Source organism: Aspergillus luchuensis, chromosome 1 (assembly GCF_016861625.1).
Source record: "Aspergillus luchuensis IFO 4308 DNA, chromosome 1, nearly complete sequence".
NCBI lineage: Eukaryota > Fungi > Ascomycota > Eurotiomycetes > Eurotiales > Aspergillaceae > Aspergillus > Aspergillus luchuensis.
Genome location: NC_054849.1, coordinates 5,236,475 through 5,254,089, shown reverse-complemented (window position 1 = coordinate 5,254,089; position 17,615 = coordinate 5,236,475). Strand labels below are relative to the sequence as shown.

Below are 17,615 nucleotides of genomic sequence, written 5' to 3'. Positions count from 1 at the left end.
TGCCGCCGCGGGGAAACGTTGCCATCGCCGACACAAGGGAAATTCTGGCCATTCGAGCCTCTCCTTCTCATTTGCCTGGACCAAAGGCAGGCTCCACCACACCTTTTGTGACCAGATAATTCTGTGTTGAATGTAAGACGAATATCATGTCCCAGCATTTGCCTCCTACAGTACACGCTTCACTCAGGCATCACTTCATTACCTTGCTGCAGTTGAGCACCACTGATGCCCATTTAATAGTAATTTCAGAGCTTGCTTGCTTTACTTCACATACACAATGTTCAGATCCACCCTTGTCCGTCAAGCTGCCAAAGCACTTGCTCGGTCACCACGGCCCGCTGTGTTGGCAGCTACGGAACAGCGATCTTTAGATACCTTTGTCCGCTCGCTCTCATCGACAGCTCTCCGTTTGAACAAAGACGATGATATCAAGAAAGACCCCTTCCTAACAGCGACCAACAAAGCTCCCGAGGGCACATTGGGAGAGACAGAAGGTCGCTTTGCCCGTACTGATGAGAATGTCAAGTTCGAGTATCCCGATGACGAGAACATGCCTCGGTCTCCAATTGTTCAGGGTCGTGGTGGTATGCATTTCAAGCGTACACTCGCTCAGTTTTCGCTCGAGAACAGGGTTACTCTTGTGACTGGTGGTGCTCGTGGCCTGGGACTGACCATGTCCCAGGCAATTGTAGCTTCAGGATCAGATCTGGCCATTGTTGACTTGAATAGTACGTGCTAAGCATACTAGGACAATCGCTCGAAATCACTGACATTACTCTAGGAGAGGAAGCGCAGGACCAGGCCGCAAAGCTCGTGGAGCAATTTCAGAAGGAAAATCCGGGTCTGGAGTCTGACCAGTATGTTGACTATATCCTAGCAGACTAACTAAGATGCTGATAGTTCTTCAAGATTGCCTACCGTCACCGCTCACTACGCCGACGTGTCCAACCCCGAATCCGTGAACAATGCCATTGCAGAAGTCATTGAGAAACACGGGAAGATTGATCACCTTGTTACCTCTGCTGGGTTTACTGAGAATTTTGACGCCATTTCGTATCCTTACGATCGAATGCAGAAGTTGTGGGGTGTCAATGTGGATGGGACCTACTTGTTCGCTACCGGAGTCGCCAAGCACCTCATGGAGCGCAAGGCACCGGGTAGCATTGTCATGATAGGTAGCATGTCTGGTGCTATTGTTAACGTTCCCCAGCCTCAAGCTCCTTATAATGCAGCCAAAGCCGCTGTCCGTCATCTTGCCTCTTCTTTCGCCGTTGAGTGGGCCCAGCATGGCATTCGCGTTAACTGTATCAGTCCCGGATATATGCTTACTGCACTGTGAGTATCCATATGCATTGCTTCTCTGGAAAGCTGCTAATGTTTTCTAGTACTCGGAAGATCCTCGAGGAGAACCCCGAGCTCCGCGATAAGTGGATATCTCTCATTCCTACCGGCAAGATGGGTACTCCAGAAGACCTGATGGGTGCTGTTACCTTCCTCCTGAGTGATGCTTCCCGCTACGTTACGGGAGCTGATCTCCGTGTTGATGGTGGCTACACTCTGACTTGAAACACAATCGACTATTACAATAATATTTACTGTATGAGAGATGATTTGCACAATATGAGATCTTCTAGGAACCTCGCTTGCTGATAATAGATTGCTTATAATATGGTGTGGCGTGGAATCCGTGAATTCTCAAGACCTAAGATATTTGTATCTATTTCTGGTAATAACAGTGATAAAACAATATCAAATATTCCAAAACCCCGAAATGAAAAAGGACCAGCTTCTTAGTAATTGGACGCGATCTGGCTCATCTGATGTCAAATATTCTAGTCGACCTCTCCAACGCTTCTTTCTCCATATTTCTGACCACCTCCCCGCTCATTGCGCCATGTACATATGCTTCCCCAACTAGCTTATAGGCGTCTTTCCCCACTGGACGCAAAATAACCGGAACACTACACCCGAACAGAATACAAACATTGTCCTTGATGGCTGTATTCTTTGGGCAAATACCAAACCAGTCTTCCGTTCTTTTTGAGTCCGACCCATTCTTTCGACCTTTGTGGGACTGTCCAGGACCACCAAATTCTTCATTCTCCAGCAGAGGAACCCAGCTTGGAAGTGGACTGTTGTTCAGGTACTCTTCAGAAGAGCTGAGCAGGGAGCGTTCCTCAAGCTTGGGCAGTTTTGCCCACGGGCGACATATAATGTCTAGCGAGCCGGATGCTTCCACACAATACTGAGTGAACTGCTTGAAAACGATAGGGATAGGTGTCCCATAATCTATATGTAACTTGGGCGGGATCCACTGCAGATCTTGAGGGCTTTGCTGCTTCTCTGTAAGCTGGTGCACCTCTTCTTCAGGGCCTTGCTCCTTCTCTGAAGGCTGATGCACCTCTCCAGGGGTTCGCTGCTTTTCCGTAGGCTGGGGACCCATTGTGATCCTCCCTTCTGAATAGTCGCGCGAAATATGGACTAGGGCATATATCAAATCGCGTGGGTCGCTGGCATCGAAGGTTTGGAGAGTTGTTACGAGGTATTCCAAACTTTTCAATGGTTTGTGTTTGCTTCGGTCCTCGGTCGTTGGAAACAGGCTACTTATCACCTCAAGAAGGACGTTTGCGCTCGAAAATTGAATCTCCCCTAGGGTATTGCGCCCATATCGCCACTCTGAAGGGTCGAACAAGGCTCTGACTCGCTCTTCGTCGGCCACCAGAAGGGCAATAGCATCGACCAGCACATCCCAATGAACCATCTTCTCACCACAATATACAACGGCCCTATTCGCAAGTGAGATCTCTTGGACAATCCATCGTCTAGCAAACCAGGGATCCCGTGTGAGCTCGGAAAGAGCCGCCCACTGCCGAGGACGATCCTTGGCGTCAGTGTTGGCGTCCAAAGTCGCCATGTCTACCAGCTGTGGGATGAAATCCATCGCCTTATCACTTCTTCTTTCATTGTCACTTTCACCCAGCCATATACAGACCATACTGGCCTGACTATAAATGTCAGGCATGCACCCGAGCTAACTGGTTTTCTCTGCGGTATTTTCCTGGTCAATGCACAGGGCATCCACCCACAGGGTCACATTCTTGTCTTCCCTCCGCAATCGGTGTAATGCACAGAAGAGGTTTTCCCGGATTAGCAGGGAAAATGAATCCTCAATTCGGTCTTTCCCATCGGGGAGCAAGTAAATGGGGCGGTTCGCTGATCCATCACCCCAAGAGTAGGAAAGCGCTGCGTAGCCTCCCTCCTCGTCGGGTCTCTCCGCGTCAGATGTCTTCTCTTGGAAAATGTCCTTTCGAAGACGGGCAATGAGCGGGTGGTATTTGTTGGGTGCCTTACACAGGACCAGCAGCCGGAACTCACGTTCTTTGAGGTCCATATAGATATCTCCCTTTGCACTCTTCGATCTGTCAAGTGGCTGGGCCACAAACAAGGCACAGTTAACCTTAAGCAGTTCGTCGATTTCATCGTCAGCTAAGTTCAGAACGGAATTTTGTTTAACTTCCGTCCTGAGAGCAGCGAGGGCTTCGTCCTGTTTAGTGTCGAGATATCTTATCAGTTTGGTCTTCGAAAGGTGATCTTCAACGCGTCGACGCAGACTGTCTTCCGCGTCAGAATCTGTGCTGGATCGTGTGTTGGATCGTGTGCTGGCAATGGGTTCAGGCTCCGAAAAATGGTCGACAATTTCTTTCTGCACTTTTTCTTCAATGCTGCTCACCACACGGTCCAGAATTCCTTGTTTCTTCTTGGCTAATCCTGCTTCATTCTCGAGCTTGTCGACATACTGTCTCTGCTGCTCCTCAAATTTCTCCAGCTGTCTCCTTTTCTCTCCCAGGTTGTCTAGTTTCCCACGGAAAGTCGTCAAATTCTGGGCCAATTCGTCTGCTTTCCTTCTCGTCATTGCACTCTCCTTACTCAGTTTCTGGTATTCATGCCAAGCTTCGTCACGACGTTTTTCCAATCTCTCATTTTTTTTTTTTTGCTTTTCAAGATATTCCCCAATATGATCCAAGTAACGCTTTGTTTGTTCTATATCAGATGCGATCAGTCGTGCATCCTTCTCCAATACACCGCCGTCCTCCACATCCCCCTTCTCTTCCCTCTCCTCCCTCTCCTCATTCTCCTCCACTTCATTTTCTTCCTCCTTCTCTTCTTCATTCTTCTCGTCTTGGGAGTTTGCATCACCCCCTTGCTTTTGTCCATTTGTACTCTGCTCCGCGTCTTCTGCTGCAGGATCATGCAAAAATTCCAGGACCTCTTCCTTCGTGGCGCCCTCAACTCTATCTTTCCCCTTAGAAACAAGAGATTCAACGTCGTCAGTCGTGTTGCCTTCGTCATTTGCGGCTTCCTCTACTTGACCAGACCTGACCTCCATTCTGCCATTCAGGTATTCCAAGTTTTGCTTCGACCATTCTTGCTCTTCCTCGTAGTACGCGAGATCTGACATTCCACCTAGGTACTCTTCGGTGGCTTTCTCCATCTCCGATTTTTTTTTCCTGGCATCCTCCTCAATCCTTGGGAGTTGGAGTTTGCGCATACTAGCGTCGGCTTCGTTCACCTGTGACTCACAGGCTTCGATTGTCTTAGAAAGCAGGTTCTTAGCCTCTGTGATCTCCTCAATTTTGGCTTTAGTTTTCTTGATTTCCTCCGATCGGGTTTTGATCAGCTCGGTGAGCTTTTTTTGTGGGTTGTCATTCTTCCAACCCCCCAAGCGGATTGCCCAGCGCAGCTCTTCGAAAGTAGCTCGGTGACTATCTGATTCTATGATACTTCTCCATAGCTGCTGCTCCTGACAGAATGCATCGTCGGCCTTTCTAAATGCAAGTCGACCAGGAGCTAGGTTTCGCATTTCGGGCTTATATGGAAGGCCACCATCGTTCAGTTTGATAGGGCTCGAAGCACTGTCTGAACAACCTTGGTCATCTTGAGAGATTTCGTTCTTGGCGATTATATCGGTGGCTTGCGAAATACAAGAATCCGAACGTTTGATCAGTAAAGAGATCTCACGGTCCCTCGGATTTTTCGAAATGGTGGAATTCAAGGAGTCATCAGACTCATCCCCACTTTCTTCCTCCTTCAAGCCAGCGAGTTGACGTTTCCACGTATACCTGGAAGATCTGCGGAAACTCATGGTGCATCAGTCGAGACGTTCCAGAGGCGATGTTTGTAAAGTACCGAGACTAATAGCGGAGCCATATCTACTCCGGAGAATCTCTTGAGCATACGGACCAACTTTATAAGCAGAGCTAAACCGGCACCTGTTATTCCTTATTCGGGCTCGGGGTATTCGGGCTTCATCGCGGTACTTGCTTGCGTACAAGATGGCGTGCCCGGAACGAACTCCTCCGGCAACATGTTCGTGCCTGGTGGGCAAGACTTCAGCTCCCCGACACTAGGGCTTCAACTTGCATATGCAGCTACATATATGGAGCCAATCATCGGCCCCATTTTCTTGCTTTTCTTTTCCTCCTCATCCTCAAGGCTAGCAAACATCTCGCTTTGGACTATCTGACTCGCTGCTCGTCGCTGTGCACTGCCTGGACATCCCCTGTTATCTTCCCAACCCCGTCGCCACGTCAGCCCCCACCAGCAAGAACCCCCACCCAGCTGAGGTCGCCGACCTGTATGTCGGAACTTCACACTATGTCAGTAGGAATGAGAGAATCCCCTAGAATACGTTCGCCCTCCGCTTCATCTTCTTCCCCTACCACGAGGAAGCCCGCAACCAAGTCAACCTCTCCATCGCAAGCAGGACCTCGCACCAATGCTGCATCCCAAGCTTCCCGATTTCTCCCTCGACCTCGCTGGAGTGGTCGCCATTGCTGACCTTTCGACTGTCTCCCAACGCACAGTTATTACTGGAACGGCCGCCCTCCTAGACTGTCTCATTCTCTGCCCGGGCTTGCACCTTCAGCAGCATGCCTCTAATCTCAACAAGGGCGAATACCCGGCCGCCGCCGCGATGACCAGCGGCTATGTGTTTCGTATTGAGAACCCAGCCACGGTGCACTACCTCCAGAAGATCAGCAAGACAGCTCATCTCACCACCGTCGAAGTCGTCAATATTGACAACCACATGAGCTGGGCGGGACGGGCCGCGAATATTCTGTTTATCACGGCCAATGCCAACATAATCTCCATCCTAACATACGCGATAGCTGCCTCTCTGACCATCGCCGTTCTAGTCTGCCTAATCCTAATGAAGGATTGGTGGGGTCTGTTTGTGATCCTGATTATGATTCTCGCGCGCGCCTTGAACGTGGTCTTAATCCGTCTTCGCAGCCGGTTGGGCTGGATTGGCGCATCCGAGACGGGCCGGAGTGATCTGCTCGTTCTTCTGAGCCAAGACCGATGGGTGCGTATCCAGGGTGCCATCGACGATGTAAAAGCCGTCACGGCGGGCCAGTGGCTCCGCGAGATGGAGCCCTATGAGAGCTGGGTTGCCGCTATTGCCACAGTGCTCACATATCTCGATGCCGCTCTTGCCAGTAACGCGACCCAATTTGGAAAGCTTCTCTTAATCTTGCTACTGATTGTCTCAGCTGGTCTGTTAGCTGTGGCTAATCAGTTCACTACCAAATTGCAAATGCATGGGAACGTCCTGGAGGTAAAGGGGAAGCCTCGTGAGTATCACAGACGCTTGGTTATGGCTGAGGAGCTTATCGCGGAGCATGGAGGAAAGAGGGGCTGGGCGCTGCGATTAGGCTTGATAAACTCGGAGGACTACTTTGATTCGGATGTGGAAGCTCGAGGAGGTTCGGCTTCGTCGGCCAGCGCGTCAGGAAGCCAGGGGGGCGTGCGTCGGAAGGCAGGTACGGTCGAGGGGATACATGCCGTCACGATGTGATGTCGCATGAGAGATCCCGCTACGCATAGTCTTCTCTCTTACTGGGTTATGTAGGGAAATAGGTTGTCTTTGAAACTAGACTGGTGACATAGTGGTCAAGTCGAACGGCGAACGCAACTTCTCTGGTGATGAGTAATGATGGAAAAGACCTCGAATTATCCTTTAGATTGATAATTACATTAGTTTATTGGTTTCTGTTCTTGGTATGGAGGGGAAGTGCCCATGGAAGCTTCATCTTGGGCCTATATGGATGGAAGAGGGAAAAGACAGTTTGTGTGTCAAAAGACAACGTCTCTTATCAATCAATATCTGAGATCTAGGGGACGATATTCCGCAACGTCACTTACAGCCATGACCATTGGCAAGAAATGCTAAGGTCAGAGGACAGTGTGGATGAGAAGAAGAACTATTTAAATTCACACAGAGTATGTGATATCTATTCATTCCTTTTGTCGCCAAGAGAGTGGGGTTTATCTCTTACAACAGCAGATGGAGATAAGAATATAATACGGCGGATTTGTCTTGGATTCAATATAAGACCATAGTGCCGAAAGATTGTGAAGCAATGGAAGTCTGTCCAAGACAGAACTTGGGTAATATCATCGGCACCATATCAGGAACTAGAGATATTCCAAGATAATACAGTACTGCTAACTGGTATTGCTGGGAACGTAACAGAAATGTACTGCAGAAATTCTGACTCATTATACAGTTGAAAATATTGGAATGTCACAAGAGTTTGACATGAACGTTCCGCGGTCGAGGATCCACACAAGTGCAGAGGGTGCAGATAGATCCGAAGTTATCTTTTCACCCAGCATCAGGTGACTATCGTTATCACATGATATGATCAGCAATATTCTTTCGTAAACTACATTAGTATAGTTACCACCCCTGAAATGAAACTTCCCAGTTGAAGGAATACGTACAGTCACCATGCAATTGGCGAACAGTTGTCGATTGAACCCCGAGAACACAAACATACAATTCATGAGAGAGATCTCAGGCTCTCCAGCTTCCTCAATTTTTGAGATAACATATGACAACGTAACATACGCCCTGAAACTTGTAAGTAGAGATTGCTTCCTCCACCTTAACGTCACTAATGGCTCAGTATCACGATAATGGGGATCCCGGGCTCACGGAGCGGGGGCGAGACTTGAATAGATATCGCTGTGAACTTAAAGCCTACATGAACCTGCTCCGTCATGGCGTGTGTGACCGCGGATTTGTTCCATATTTCTATGGGTATATCGATCGGCTCGATCCATCAACATTTCAGCCTGCCCTACGGCATTTCACTCATGACAAATTGCATCCTAGTGCGATTCTCCTTGAGTACCTTCCAGCGGCGGAAAGCCTGAACTGTGTGAATTATTCAACTGCTCTTTATAACACAGCAATTGAAGGCATGAAAGAAATACACAATGCCCATGTTCACCACAGGGATATATACCCCAAGAATATTCTACTATCAGAGGGAGGAAGCAAAAAGAGGCTGGTATGGGTTGACTTTGACGTTTCAACGACCTTCAACAGTACGGGGCCTGAGGAAGAAAAGTACAGTAAATATGAAGAGGAGCTTGTTGTCGGCTGCGGAAAAGCATTGGTTTGTTACATCTGAATCCTTCTTCTTAAGTCTTCAGGCTCTAACGTCCTTCCTAGCAAGAGGACCAAAAACAAGGTCTTCCCCCGAATACGAAGTTTTATTGAATATGGCGCTACCGAAGCTCCAAAAGCCTGCTTTTGGTCAGTACATGCTAGATTAGTGGACAACAACTTTTACATGCAAAGAAAGACCCGTTCCTGTTATGTTTGTAGATGATAGGCAGGCGGTGTCTAGTTACGCTGGCTGATCAATATAGAGTGAACCGGTAATGGTAGCAACTATCATCTCTCGCTAGACTAGCAGAAACACCGGATTTTGACATATATTACCAACTTACACAGGATCCTATCTGGCAAGTAGGATATCTTATCACGCCATTTGAACAAAAGGTCTAGACCTGTTGAGTCGAAAGAATCTGGCCAGTGAACTATAACGAAAGGAATGACAGTACACTTCACCACCCGAGAGTACCCGCGAGTGGCCTCGACATATATCCAATAAGCAGACAGAAGGGTATAAGCGGGATCTGCGACATGCATGAACTCATGCATACTAGTCAAGCATTGCATGTCCATATCCCCGCCACGGGACGGGGCGTACCATGATGCTTGCGCAAGGCTGCTGGAAGATCACCTTGATCTTCTACGTAGGTGTGCTGTGTCAGCTTCCAAATGGTCTGCGCATTATCTATGGGATGAACGGACTTTGTCTCGACCTTGATGCTGACGAGACCCTCGCCTCAGAGTATCGAGAGTATGTTGATTGGTGCAAATCAGCGTCAGCAAGTGGCAGGGAGCAATTTTCTCCAAGATACCTGAAAAGCATGGGCCGCTCATTAATTAAACCGCCGGTTTTTCACAACAGTCAATGGGTTGATTAAAATGGGCGTGCCTAACACTCGGGCTGGCGACTTCCTTGGCATCCTTTCCGGAAGCCCTGGATGCTTTGTAATATGACAGGAAGGCTCTCATTGGAAGCTTATTGGAGATGCATATTCTCGCAGGCTTATGAAGGTGATTCTCTTCCCAATATAGGAGGTCTGTACTGATGAAATCTACAGAGGGTCTGCGTGGACGAAATCATAAATCGAAACGAATGGGAGGAACGAAGTCAATGGTTCGACATCTGGTAGCTCGTAAACACAGAAGCAACGGTCAACAGCCGTTCTATTAGACTTGACAAGCCCTTCACTTGACCCGGACGGTCTCATCACGCTTACGTAGCATGAAAATTCAGCCTACATATAAGACACGAAAATGTTCAAACTGCTTGGAGCGGAAGAAAGAAAGGCACATTACTTCATCCAAATAAGAAAACCTAAGAAAAAGCAATAATAGTGCCCACCAGCGAGGAAGTCATCCACACAGCTGTGAGGACTCCGAGTATTGGGGGGCAGAACCTAAGCACGGCTTGTGAGTCGATGTGGACCGCAATTTGCATTGCGCATGCGGGAAATACGTACTCTTCAGAACTCAGACCAATAAATCCACCCCAGAAGAGCAATTGTGCAATCCAAAGAAAAAGCAAGAAACTCGTAGTAGCCGCATACAATTCCGCAAGCCGTGGCCTGTGGGGTAGCGAGATCAGGCGAGGCTGGACGAGAATAGGGTCATAGCTTGTGCGATTGCTTTGATCCCTTATTAATGGTGCTTCTTCTGGGGCCCTTGGCCTTCCGGTCGCGGGATGAAACATCCTTCCCGTTTGTATGTTGTGATATTCTTTTATTGGCGGCATTCCTTCTTCGGAAATATTCAGAGACGTGAAAACGGATACACTGGACTTTTCCATCTTGCGCATCGCCCGAATTGATACAGCAAATGCCATGATAACGGTTAATAGCCACATAAGTGCTCCGGCGTACATGATTTTTGTAGGTACCCATATTTCTACAGTGCCGAGGTAGAAGTTGTGTTCCCAGCCATAATAGACTGTTATGAGTATGTAATATGCGGATAGGAGCTGAAGGAGTATTTCCGCAAATAATAGAGACGCAGCTGCGGACAGGCTCTTTGGCCCAAATTGTTGTAGACCAAGTAAGAACATCATCAGCCATGAAAGGCGAGGCATTGAACACCAGAGAAGCATCAGTTGGAATATGGGAACCTCTCCATAGCCCGGAACTTTCTGGACCAGCACAGAAATGAACAAGTTGGCAAAGACCTGGATAGTGGCAAGGAGAATGCCCTTGAAAGCCCAATAAATTGGCTGTGAGTGTTCTACTGAATTGACGTTTTTGCTTTGAAGCATGCGTTTCCTCTGACAGAGAAGCAATGCGATGAAAGTAGCTATGTTTATAATAGCAAAGCTTCCAAATTTCCACTGATTCGAGGGACATGCTTCGGTTGCTTTGTTGTCTCCAGGCTGAGTAATAGGGGTAGTATCCGGTGCCATGGAGGGCTTGAGAGCCCATTGCCATGGTATCATCTCGGTCAAGGTGGGCTCAGATAGCTGACGCCAGTTATTTGGTAGACCTTGCCAGTCCTGAATCCCACCACAAAGATCGTGGAGCCATCTGATATAGTCTATCCGGGTTTCGAATATCTGGCACGAACCCTCACAGGAATCATAGCTGATATGTTGGCAAAAGCATTTCCTGTCAACTGCCCGTGTGACTTGGCAGTATCCGCTAGAATCGAGCTTACACGCATCGGCTGCACATTGATCTGTAAGATCAGTGACCTTCTTTGGCATATCCATGACGCACTTGGGCCAGCTCCAACCCTCAAGCGCAATAAAGGCGAATTGTGTAGTTAGAAGTGCATCCGTCCAGTTATCAGGTAAGGACTTTGAACCACAGGTTGCATTGAGCCACAGGCGCTGTTTCGTCCAGTCCAATCGTTCTGAATCTGAACAAGGCTCTTCTTCGAAATCTACAGCGAAGGAGCTGCAGAAGCAATCCTTGTCAAAGTAGTAGCCATCCTTTATGTGCTGCTGGACAAGGTCATAGCCAACTGTCTCTGAATCAAGAGCGATAATGGATCGCACGGGCTCGTTATATTCCCAGGGCCGGGCAGCATTTCCTGTGTGATGACTTGCGCTTGTAAAGCGACAGGAAGCCATTACCCGCTGGAAAGGCTCCCTTGAAAATGAACAGACTGAGCCGGTGAGGCATCCTGGCGCCTTCTTGAGAACGTCCACAGTTGAGTACCCCTCGGCTAGTGAGGCTGGGGAAAGGTTCTGGAGCTCATTCGTGTCGCCGACCTCGACAAGCCACTCTCTACCCGTAATGTCACGAATCCATGAATACAATTGCGCTTTGGCGAGTATCGATCTGCCACAGTAGGGGAGATACCTTGCGATAACATCTGAGGAGAATGCAACGCTGAGACAGCCGAGATGGGTCAACCATTGGTGATGGGTGCAAATGAAGCCGAAATGGGATGTGCACCGTTTGGCAGTACACTTTGTCAAGATTTCCAGCCAGGTCGACTGATCTTGCTGCGCTATGCATTGTGGCATGGGTCTGAGATCTTCAGGATTTACCCAGCCATTATAGTTGTTTTGGGGAATTAGGAAAAGATCCTGTCCGTCTTGATCGGGAGCGGCGGTTGAAAGCGCTTTTGCAGTACGTCCTGATTTTAGTGGCAAAGATGTGGACAAACATCGGGAGCACTTACCTCCAAGGTCGGCACTATATACGCCAACAGCCAGCAGCATGAAAAGCGCACATGATAATCTCATCTTGTCGATGTTAAGGCAGTCTTGTACTTTGACGCAGCGCAGCAGGCAATAACTTGATATTTTCAAAGATACAGCTGTGGACTGATACTTCGGAGCGGGGTAACACGAGGCTGCGAGTCGGATCAATATCAGACCGGTCGAGCCAACTCACCGGACATGGATACTTTTGTTGGCTGGATACACAGGGCGGTTAGTTGAAGTTGGATAAGAGTGACTTATGATTGGCCTAGAGTCGAGTACAAATCGCAGAATCGCGGGCGTTTAACAGCTTCGCGGCTGACCTTCGCCATCTGCTGGAGGGAAATAGAACATCCTCGACTATAGTTTCCCCAAACTTTCCAATGTCAGTATAGATCAGGAGTACAGCCATCAAACAATGTGTCAAATAGGACGAGAAGTGTGTTCATCCCCATTACAGTTTAAGCATTGTGGCTCAAGTCACGCAGTTGGCTTACCGCTGGAAGATATAAGTACGACTGATGTTAACGCCCTAACCCCTAGCGGGGAAATTGGAAACCATCATAAATATAACCATAATAAGAATGATTATCATAATAGAGGGAATAGGGCTGTACCCCACTATGGCCTCGGCGTACGCGATTCCATCATTTCTCGTAGGTCGATATTATTGTCAAATGCAACCAACATTTCAATTTCACTAGGGTCTTTTGGCATGGGGTAAGTCGCTTCCGGGTTGCTTCTCAGACAAGGCTTTTTTTCTCATAAAAAGTGACAGTATAGAGTCTCTCGCGGACCCATGCAACGGAATAGACTCAAGGGCCTACAACTTTGCCTTCGCCAGCAGCGAATCCGGAATATCGTTGTTGGAAAACGCCATTGTAGCTCGAAGTCAATTGGGCAAATAGCCTCGGTATCCTGCCAGTGGAGATAGACGTCGCCGGTCACATCGAGTAGCTTGTTCAACCTAGCCTTGAGCATTATAAGCACCAAGCATAGCGTAAGGAACTCGTAGAGTGTTATGAAATGATCAACCCTCTTCATGTTTGAGCTAAACTAAATTATAGATGGCATGACCTAACCTATAGAAGTATCGAGTTTACTTTAATCTTGGTATTCTGCAAGCTGGAAAAGCTGATAGAGGAAAAGGAGTTCTTGATTCTGCAGAGCCTTCCTAAACAGGAAGGTTCTGCGAGGAACGGGTGCTGCCTGCAGCAATCAGAAGCGAAGTAAACAATGCACCCTAACACGTGGAGTCTGCAGTCTGGCCTTTAACATGACTTTTTACCCGACCGAGTCATGCAAGCTTGGCTTATCGTTACGAGTTCCCCCGTTTTCAGTACCCATGTTGCGAGGTATCGTACTCAGATAGCGGTTATTGTGCGAAGATATGCATAGGAAATTCTTCTAGATGGCATATACTAGTCCTTCATATAACTTGGTATGTCGTTGTTAATCCCACAGATGCGATTAGTACTGACATGCACAGGGGGATAGTGGGCCGCTAAGCGATGAAAGCATTTGCACGATGCGAACTGCATAGGAATCATGTGCTCCCGAATAATTCTCCTAGGGCACCTTTCATCACAAAGTCAGCAATGCCTACACCGAGGGGCAAGTTGGCCTGCCTTGTCACCGAGACAAATCCTGGTGGCCATTCCATCACTTGCATTAGCCTCTTGTGTTCTCAGCGCATGTTGTAGAACACTATGACGTAAACCCATCCTAGATATAACTACTTAAGACACTAGTGATCTGCAAGCAGTCATCGGGAGAGCATTGGTAGAGGAAGTACACTACCGGGCCAATCGGATCGTGATCGCAGCAGTTCGTGGCGGTGGAACATTTAGCGCGGAGCTTCAGTTCCTTTCGATCTTCGTCACAGTTGATCGGTTAGGAGATAACGCCCCCTCAGTGGCTCTTGGGCAGCTCGAAGCAAGTATGGGATTTTGTCCTGTGATTATCTCAACGCCGGGCTACCAGTTGCGAAGTCTCCTGCAAGATACCAAAATGGGCTATGATGAAGCATTTCATCGTCGTTGGTATAGCAGCGCTACTGCTTGATCGGGCAATACTCTCCTCTCTACGGCCAAGCGGAAAGTTTATGTCCATCTCGTCGATAGCTGGATGTGCTTAGGTTGGGACTGATAGGCCAGAGTCGAATGTTGCACCAGACACCTCAAATGCCGCTCTGAACTACCTTGGCTAGCACAATGGTGGGCTTTGCATCATCTACATCATACTCCAACTTTGCTTCAATAAATCAAGCTTTCGAATATAGCTCTTGACACTATCAAGCACGCATCGCTGGATTTAGCCTACCATATTCGGTACAAATAATTCAAGACTCCGACTGGAGGTTGCAACGTAATACCAAGATGACTAGCGATTCTTACAGGGCACTTACCGATACCAACCCGGTAGAACGTCCCAAGGAGCGGGCGACCGGAGACCACGTACGGAAAACATGTACTATAGAAGACATCAAGGCTTTACACGTAGCAATGTCTCCCAACAGCACACTATGCAGAGTGGGATGATGAGGAATAGTTCAAATGAAAACCAATCCAATGACAACATGAGCCACTGGTTTCGTCATTGGCTTTTCCCCAATGAGTCTACCTGACTTTGTAAGTGAATTTTCTTCTATGAGGGTTCGAACATTATCACCCTATCCTTCTCACTGTTTGCAGCAACACCCGACAGATATATAAAGGCGTATCCGTGGGTCTTGTTCTCTGAAAATGGTATTCTATCTTTTCTATTCATTCTTCAGATCAATATTATCGAAGATTACGATTCACAGAACGTTGCCTTCAGATCGCGTTTCGAAACTTTTTGACCGCCAGTTTTTCGCTGGAAATCTGCAGCCCGAGACGTGTACAAGAAGGCGATCGTTATGAGAGACATCAGAACCCCTCCTCGATGGAAAGACCCCGAAATTCAGCATCAAGTGGATATTGCACTGCTTGAAGACGACGCTGCCCAAATTGAAGCAGATGAAGCTCGCAGAAAAATCGTACCCCTTTTGTCAAGGCTACACCGAGGTTCGGTGCTGTTTCCCGGGTCACAGGGCTACAGATACTCAGTGTGGGTTAGAAATCTCCGCTACAGCCTGAAGAGACCGGCTGCTGTTGTGCATGCAGTAACGGCATGGGATGTCGTGGCAACAGTCCGATTCTGCGTCCAAGAAAGGTTGAAGTTGACCATCCGAAGTGGTGGACACTCGAACGCTGCGCATTGTTTGAACGACAATGGTATTGTTCTCGATATGCGGATGTTGAACAAAGTAGTCATCCACCCTAATGAGGACATACTATATGTGTCTGGTGGAGCTCTGTGGAGTGACGTATACAGGGAGCTACATGATAAAGATCCTCGTCTTATCGTCGTGGGTGGCCAGTGTCCAACAGTCGGCGTGAGTGGTTTCTTACTTGGAGGTGGTATAAGCCCATTTTCTCGCTCGTACGGGCTGGGTATCGACAGCATCGAAGCGATAGAGATCGTCAAAGCAAATGGAGAATTGGATATCGTCAGCGCAGAAAACCATCCAGATCTCTTCTGGGCTCTTCGTGGTGGTGGGGGCGGTAATTTTGGCGTCGCAACAGGATTCTTCTTGAAGGTCCATACGCTCAATCATCCCGAAGGAATGGTGACTTGTGGTACACTAGGATGGTCAGTCGGAGACATGAAGTCAAGGAAGAAATTCATTGACACCATGATAAACTGGGATCAAACCCCCCTGCCCCCAGCGCTATGCGGCGACGCGCTTTGGCGATACCGGAGAGACCGCGAGACCAAGGAGAAAAGGCTCTGGGCAGAGATTACGATCATGTACAACGGCGGAAAGAATGATTGCGACAGTGAGTTGGCCAAGGTTCTGCGTGGCGAACCTGATGTGAATACACTCAAGGAGATGAACTTCTATGACTGGGAAGTTGGAGGTGAGGCGTTTGCCAACCATTCTCAAGTCCATCAACACCACTCCTCTGTTATCATTGAAAAGGGTAGAATGACAGAACACGTTGTCAATTTTATCACGGATTGGATGGTATCAAAAAAGGAGCATGAGCTGGAAAGCGAAAACGGCGGGTGTCACGTTCTTTGGGATCATATTGGGCAACAAACAAGCCAAAAGAAGCCGGACGAAACAGCCTTTCCATGGCGCACCGGGGAGTATGCACTTTCGATGAAAGCAAGCTGGAGCAATGAAGAGAAGGAGAATGAAATGGTTGCAGAAGTCCAAAGACTCCGGGACGAGCTAACGAAATATGCCATTGGAGGGAAAGCGGCGTATGTGAACTTCATCGACGATACATTGACGGGCTGGTGGGATGCATATTACGATACCAACTATGAAAGGCTCCGGCAGCTGAAGAAAATCTATGACCCTGAAGATTTCTTCGAGTTTCAGCAGAGTATTCGAAAGCCCAGGAGCGACCATCCAGAAATACATACTGTGCCATCACGCAGTGTTGCGGCCCATAAGGGGGAATTGGACGAGAAGAATGATTTCCTTCAAGATGATACCACGCAGATTGAGAAGCCATTCTCTCAAGATGCACCCGCGGAGTCAGTAAGCGATTTGGGATGCGGCAGTCTTCAAAGTGGGCGTTGTTCTGCAATGTCTTTGAAGCGATACATTCTCGGCCTTTTTGCTAGATTAAAGTCATAAATATGCTTAGATTCCTGCTCTCTAGAGCTACTCGGAGTAAACAATTGTGATTACCAGAGGTTCCAGTGATATCAGCTATTTCGTGATTATTAGTGATTTATTGTGATATATTCTCAGACAGCGCCCAAGATAATTTTAGAATCAAAACTAGAACATTGCTATCCGTAAAGAACAGTATCACCTTCGTGAAGTAGGCTACTGCGTTCTAACACCTAGAAGACCGGAGACAAAAGGCTACGAGCATCACATTCGACATAGTTACTGATCTTAGCACATCGATGTATGTAAGTTCTGGATTAAGCCTCCCAAAAGCAGAGCGCAGTAGTTACTAGTATGGACTTAGTAGCGCCGACTATTTTCTGCCACCTTGCCCAAAGCGGTCAAAAAGTTTACAGTTTTCCATGCACTCGTTCGCGGACTGTAAAGTCTTAAATCCGCTTAAATCCGGGCTTTTTTCTACGAGGTCGACTAGGTTCTGCCGCTTTTAGCGGTGTAAAAAGCGGTCAGAGACTTGTTTTCTGCCGAGATATAGAGTAACTAGGTATTTGAGATAAACTTTTTGAGATCGTATTTCGCCATCCCCGTCAGATCTACCTCGTTTATGTGCTATTGTCTTCGTTTAGGGATTTTCTGTCTTACTATATTTTGATTCTACAATCTGCTATCCTAGATATACCTACTAACATCTCATAAACTCTCTTCTATACGCGCGGAATCCAGAACTAACTGGAGCCTACAGACAGCAGTACCTGGGTGAACTGCCGAAACGCCGCCCAAAGAACGATGTGGCTTTCGTAAATATAGTTTGGTAGAACCACACGATTTGAGTAGTT

At 47.9% G+C, this 17,615-nt stretch overlaps 7 protein-coding genes across 7 annotated transcripts; 4 read left to right on the top strand and 3 right to left on the bottom strand.

The window, feature by feature from the left end:
* Positions 1–277: 277 nt before the first annotated feature.
* AKAW2_11768A (putative D-arabinitol dehydrogenase ArbD) lies at positions 278–1,566 on the top strand (the record flags this gene model as incomplete). The annotated part of the gene is made up of 4 exons (XM_041684288.1): positions 278–728; positions 782–857; positions 910–1,335; positions 1,386–1,566. 4 exons carry the CDS (start codon positions 278–280, stop codon positions 1,564–1,566), a joined length of 1,134 nt encoding a protein of 377 aa, XP_041538488.1.
* Positions 1,567–1,813: 247 nt separating this feature from the next.
* Positions 1,814–2,914, bottom strand: AKAW2_11767S (uncharacterized protein; the record flags this gene model as incomplete). Its single annotated transcript, XM_041684287.1, has 1 exon — positions 1,814–2,914. The coding sequence occupies one exon, from the start codon at positions 2,912–2,914 to the stop codon at positions 1,814–1,816; it is 1,101 nt and encodes a 366-aa protein (XP_041538487.1).
* Positions 2,915–3,031: 117 nt separating this feature from the next.
* AKAW2_11766S (uncharacterized protein) lies at positions 3,032–5,143 on the bottom strand (the record flags this gene model as incomplete). The annotated part of the gene is made up of 1 exon (XM_041684286.1): positions 3,032–5,143. The coding sequence occupies one exon, from the start codon at positions 5,141–5,143 to the stop codon at positions 3,032–3,034; it is 2,112 nt and encodes a 703-aa protein (XP_041538486.1).
* Positions 5,144–5,776: 633 nt separating this feature from the next.
* On the top strand, positions 5,777–6,859 carry AKAW2_11765A (uncharacterized protein; the record flags this gene model as incomplete). The annotated part of the gene is made up of 1 exon (XM_041684285.1): positions 5,777–6,859. The coding sequence occupies one exon, from the start codon at positions 5,777–5,779 to the stop codon at positions 6,857–6,859; it is 1,083 nt and encodes a 360-aa protein (XP_041538485.1).
* Positions 6,860–7,795: 936 nt separating this feature from the next.
* On the top strand, positions 7,796–8,572 carry AKAW2_11764A (uncharacterized protein; the record flags this gene model as incomplete). The annotated part of the gene is made up of 3 exons (XM_041684284.1): positions 7,796–7,927; positions 7,974–8,468; positions 8,525–8,572. 3 exons carry the CDS (start codon positions 7,796–7,798, stop codon positions 8,570–8,572), a joined length of 675 nt encoding a protein of 224 aa, XP_041538484.1.
* A 1,213-nt stretch (positions 8,573–9,785) lies between these two features.
* AKAW2_11763S (uncharacterized protein) lies at positions 9,786–12,149 on the bottom strand (the record flags this gene model as incomplete). The annotated part of the gene is made up of 3 exons (XM_041684283.1): positions 9,786–9,867; positions 9,931–12,025; positions 12,086–12,149. 3 exons carry the CDS (start codon positions 12,147–12,149, stop codon positions 9,786–9,788), a joined length of 2,241 nt encoding a protein of 746 aa, XP_041538483.1.
* A 2,857-nt stretch (positions 12,150–15,006) lies between these two features.
* Positions 15,007–16,782, top strand: AKAW2_11762A (FAD-dependent oxidoreductase; the record flags this gene model as incomplete). The annotated part of the gene is made up of 1 exon (XM_041684282.1): positions 15,007–16,782. The coding sequence occupies one exon, from the start codon at positions 15,007–15,009 to the stop codon at positions 16,780–16,782; it is 1,776 nt and encodes a 591-aa protein (XP_041538482.1).
* Positions 16,783–17,615: the final 833 nt, after the last annotated feature.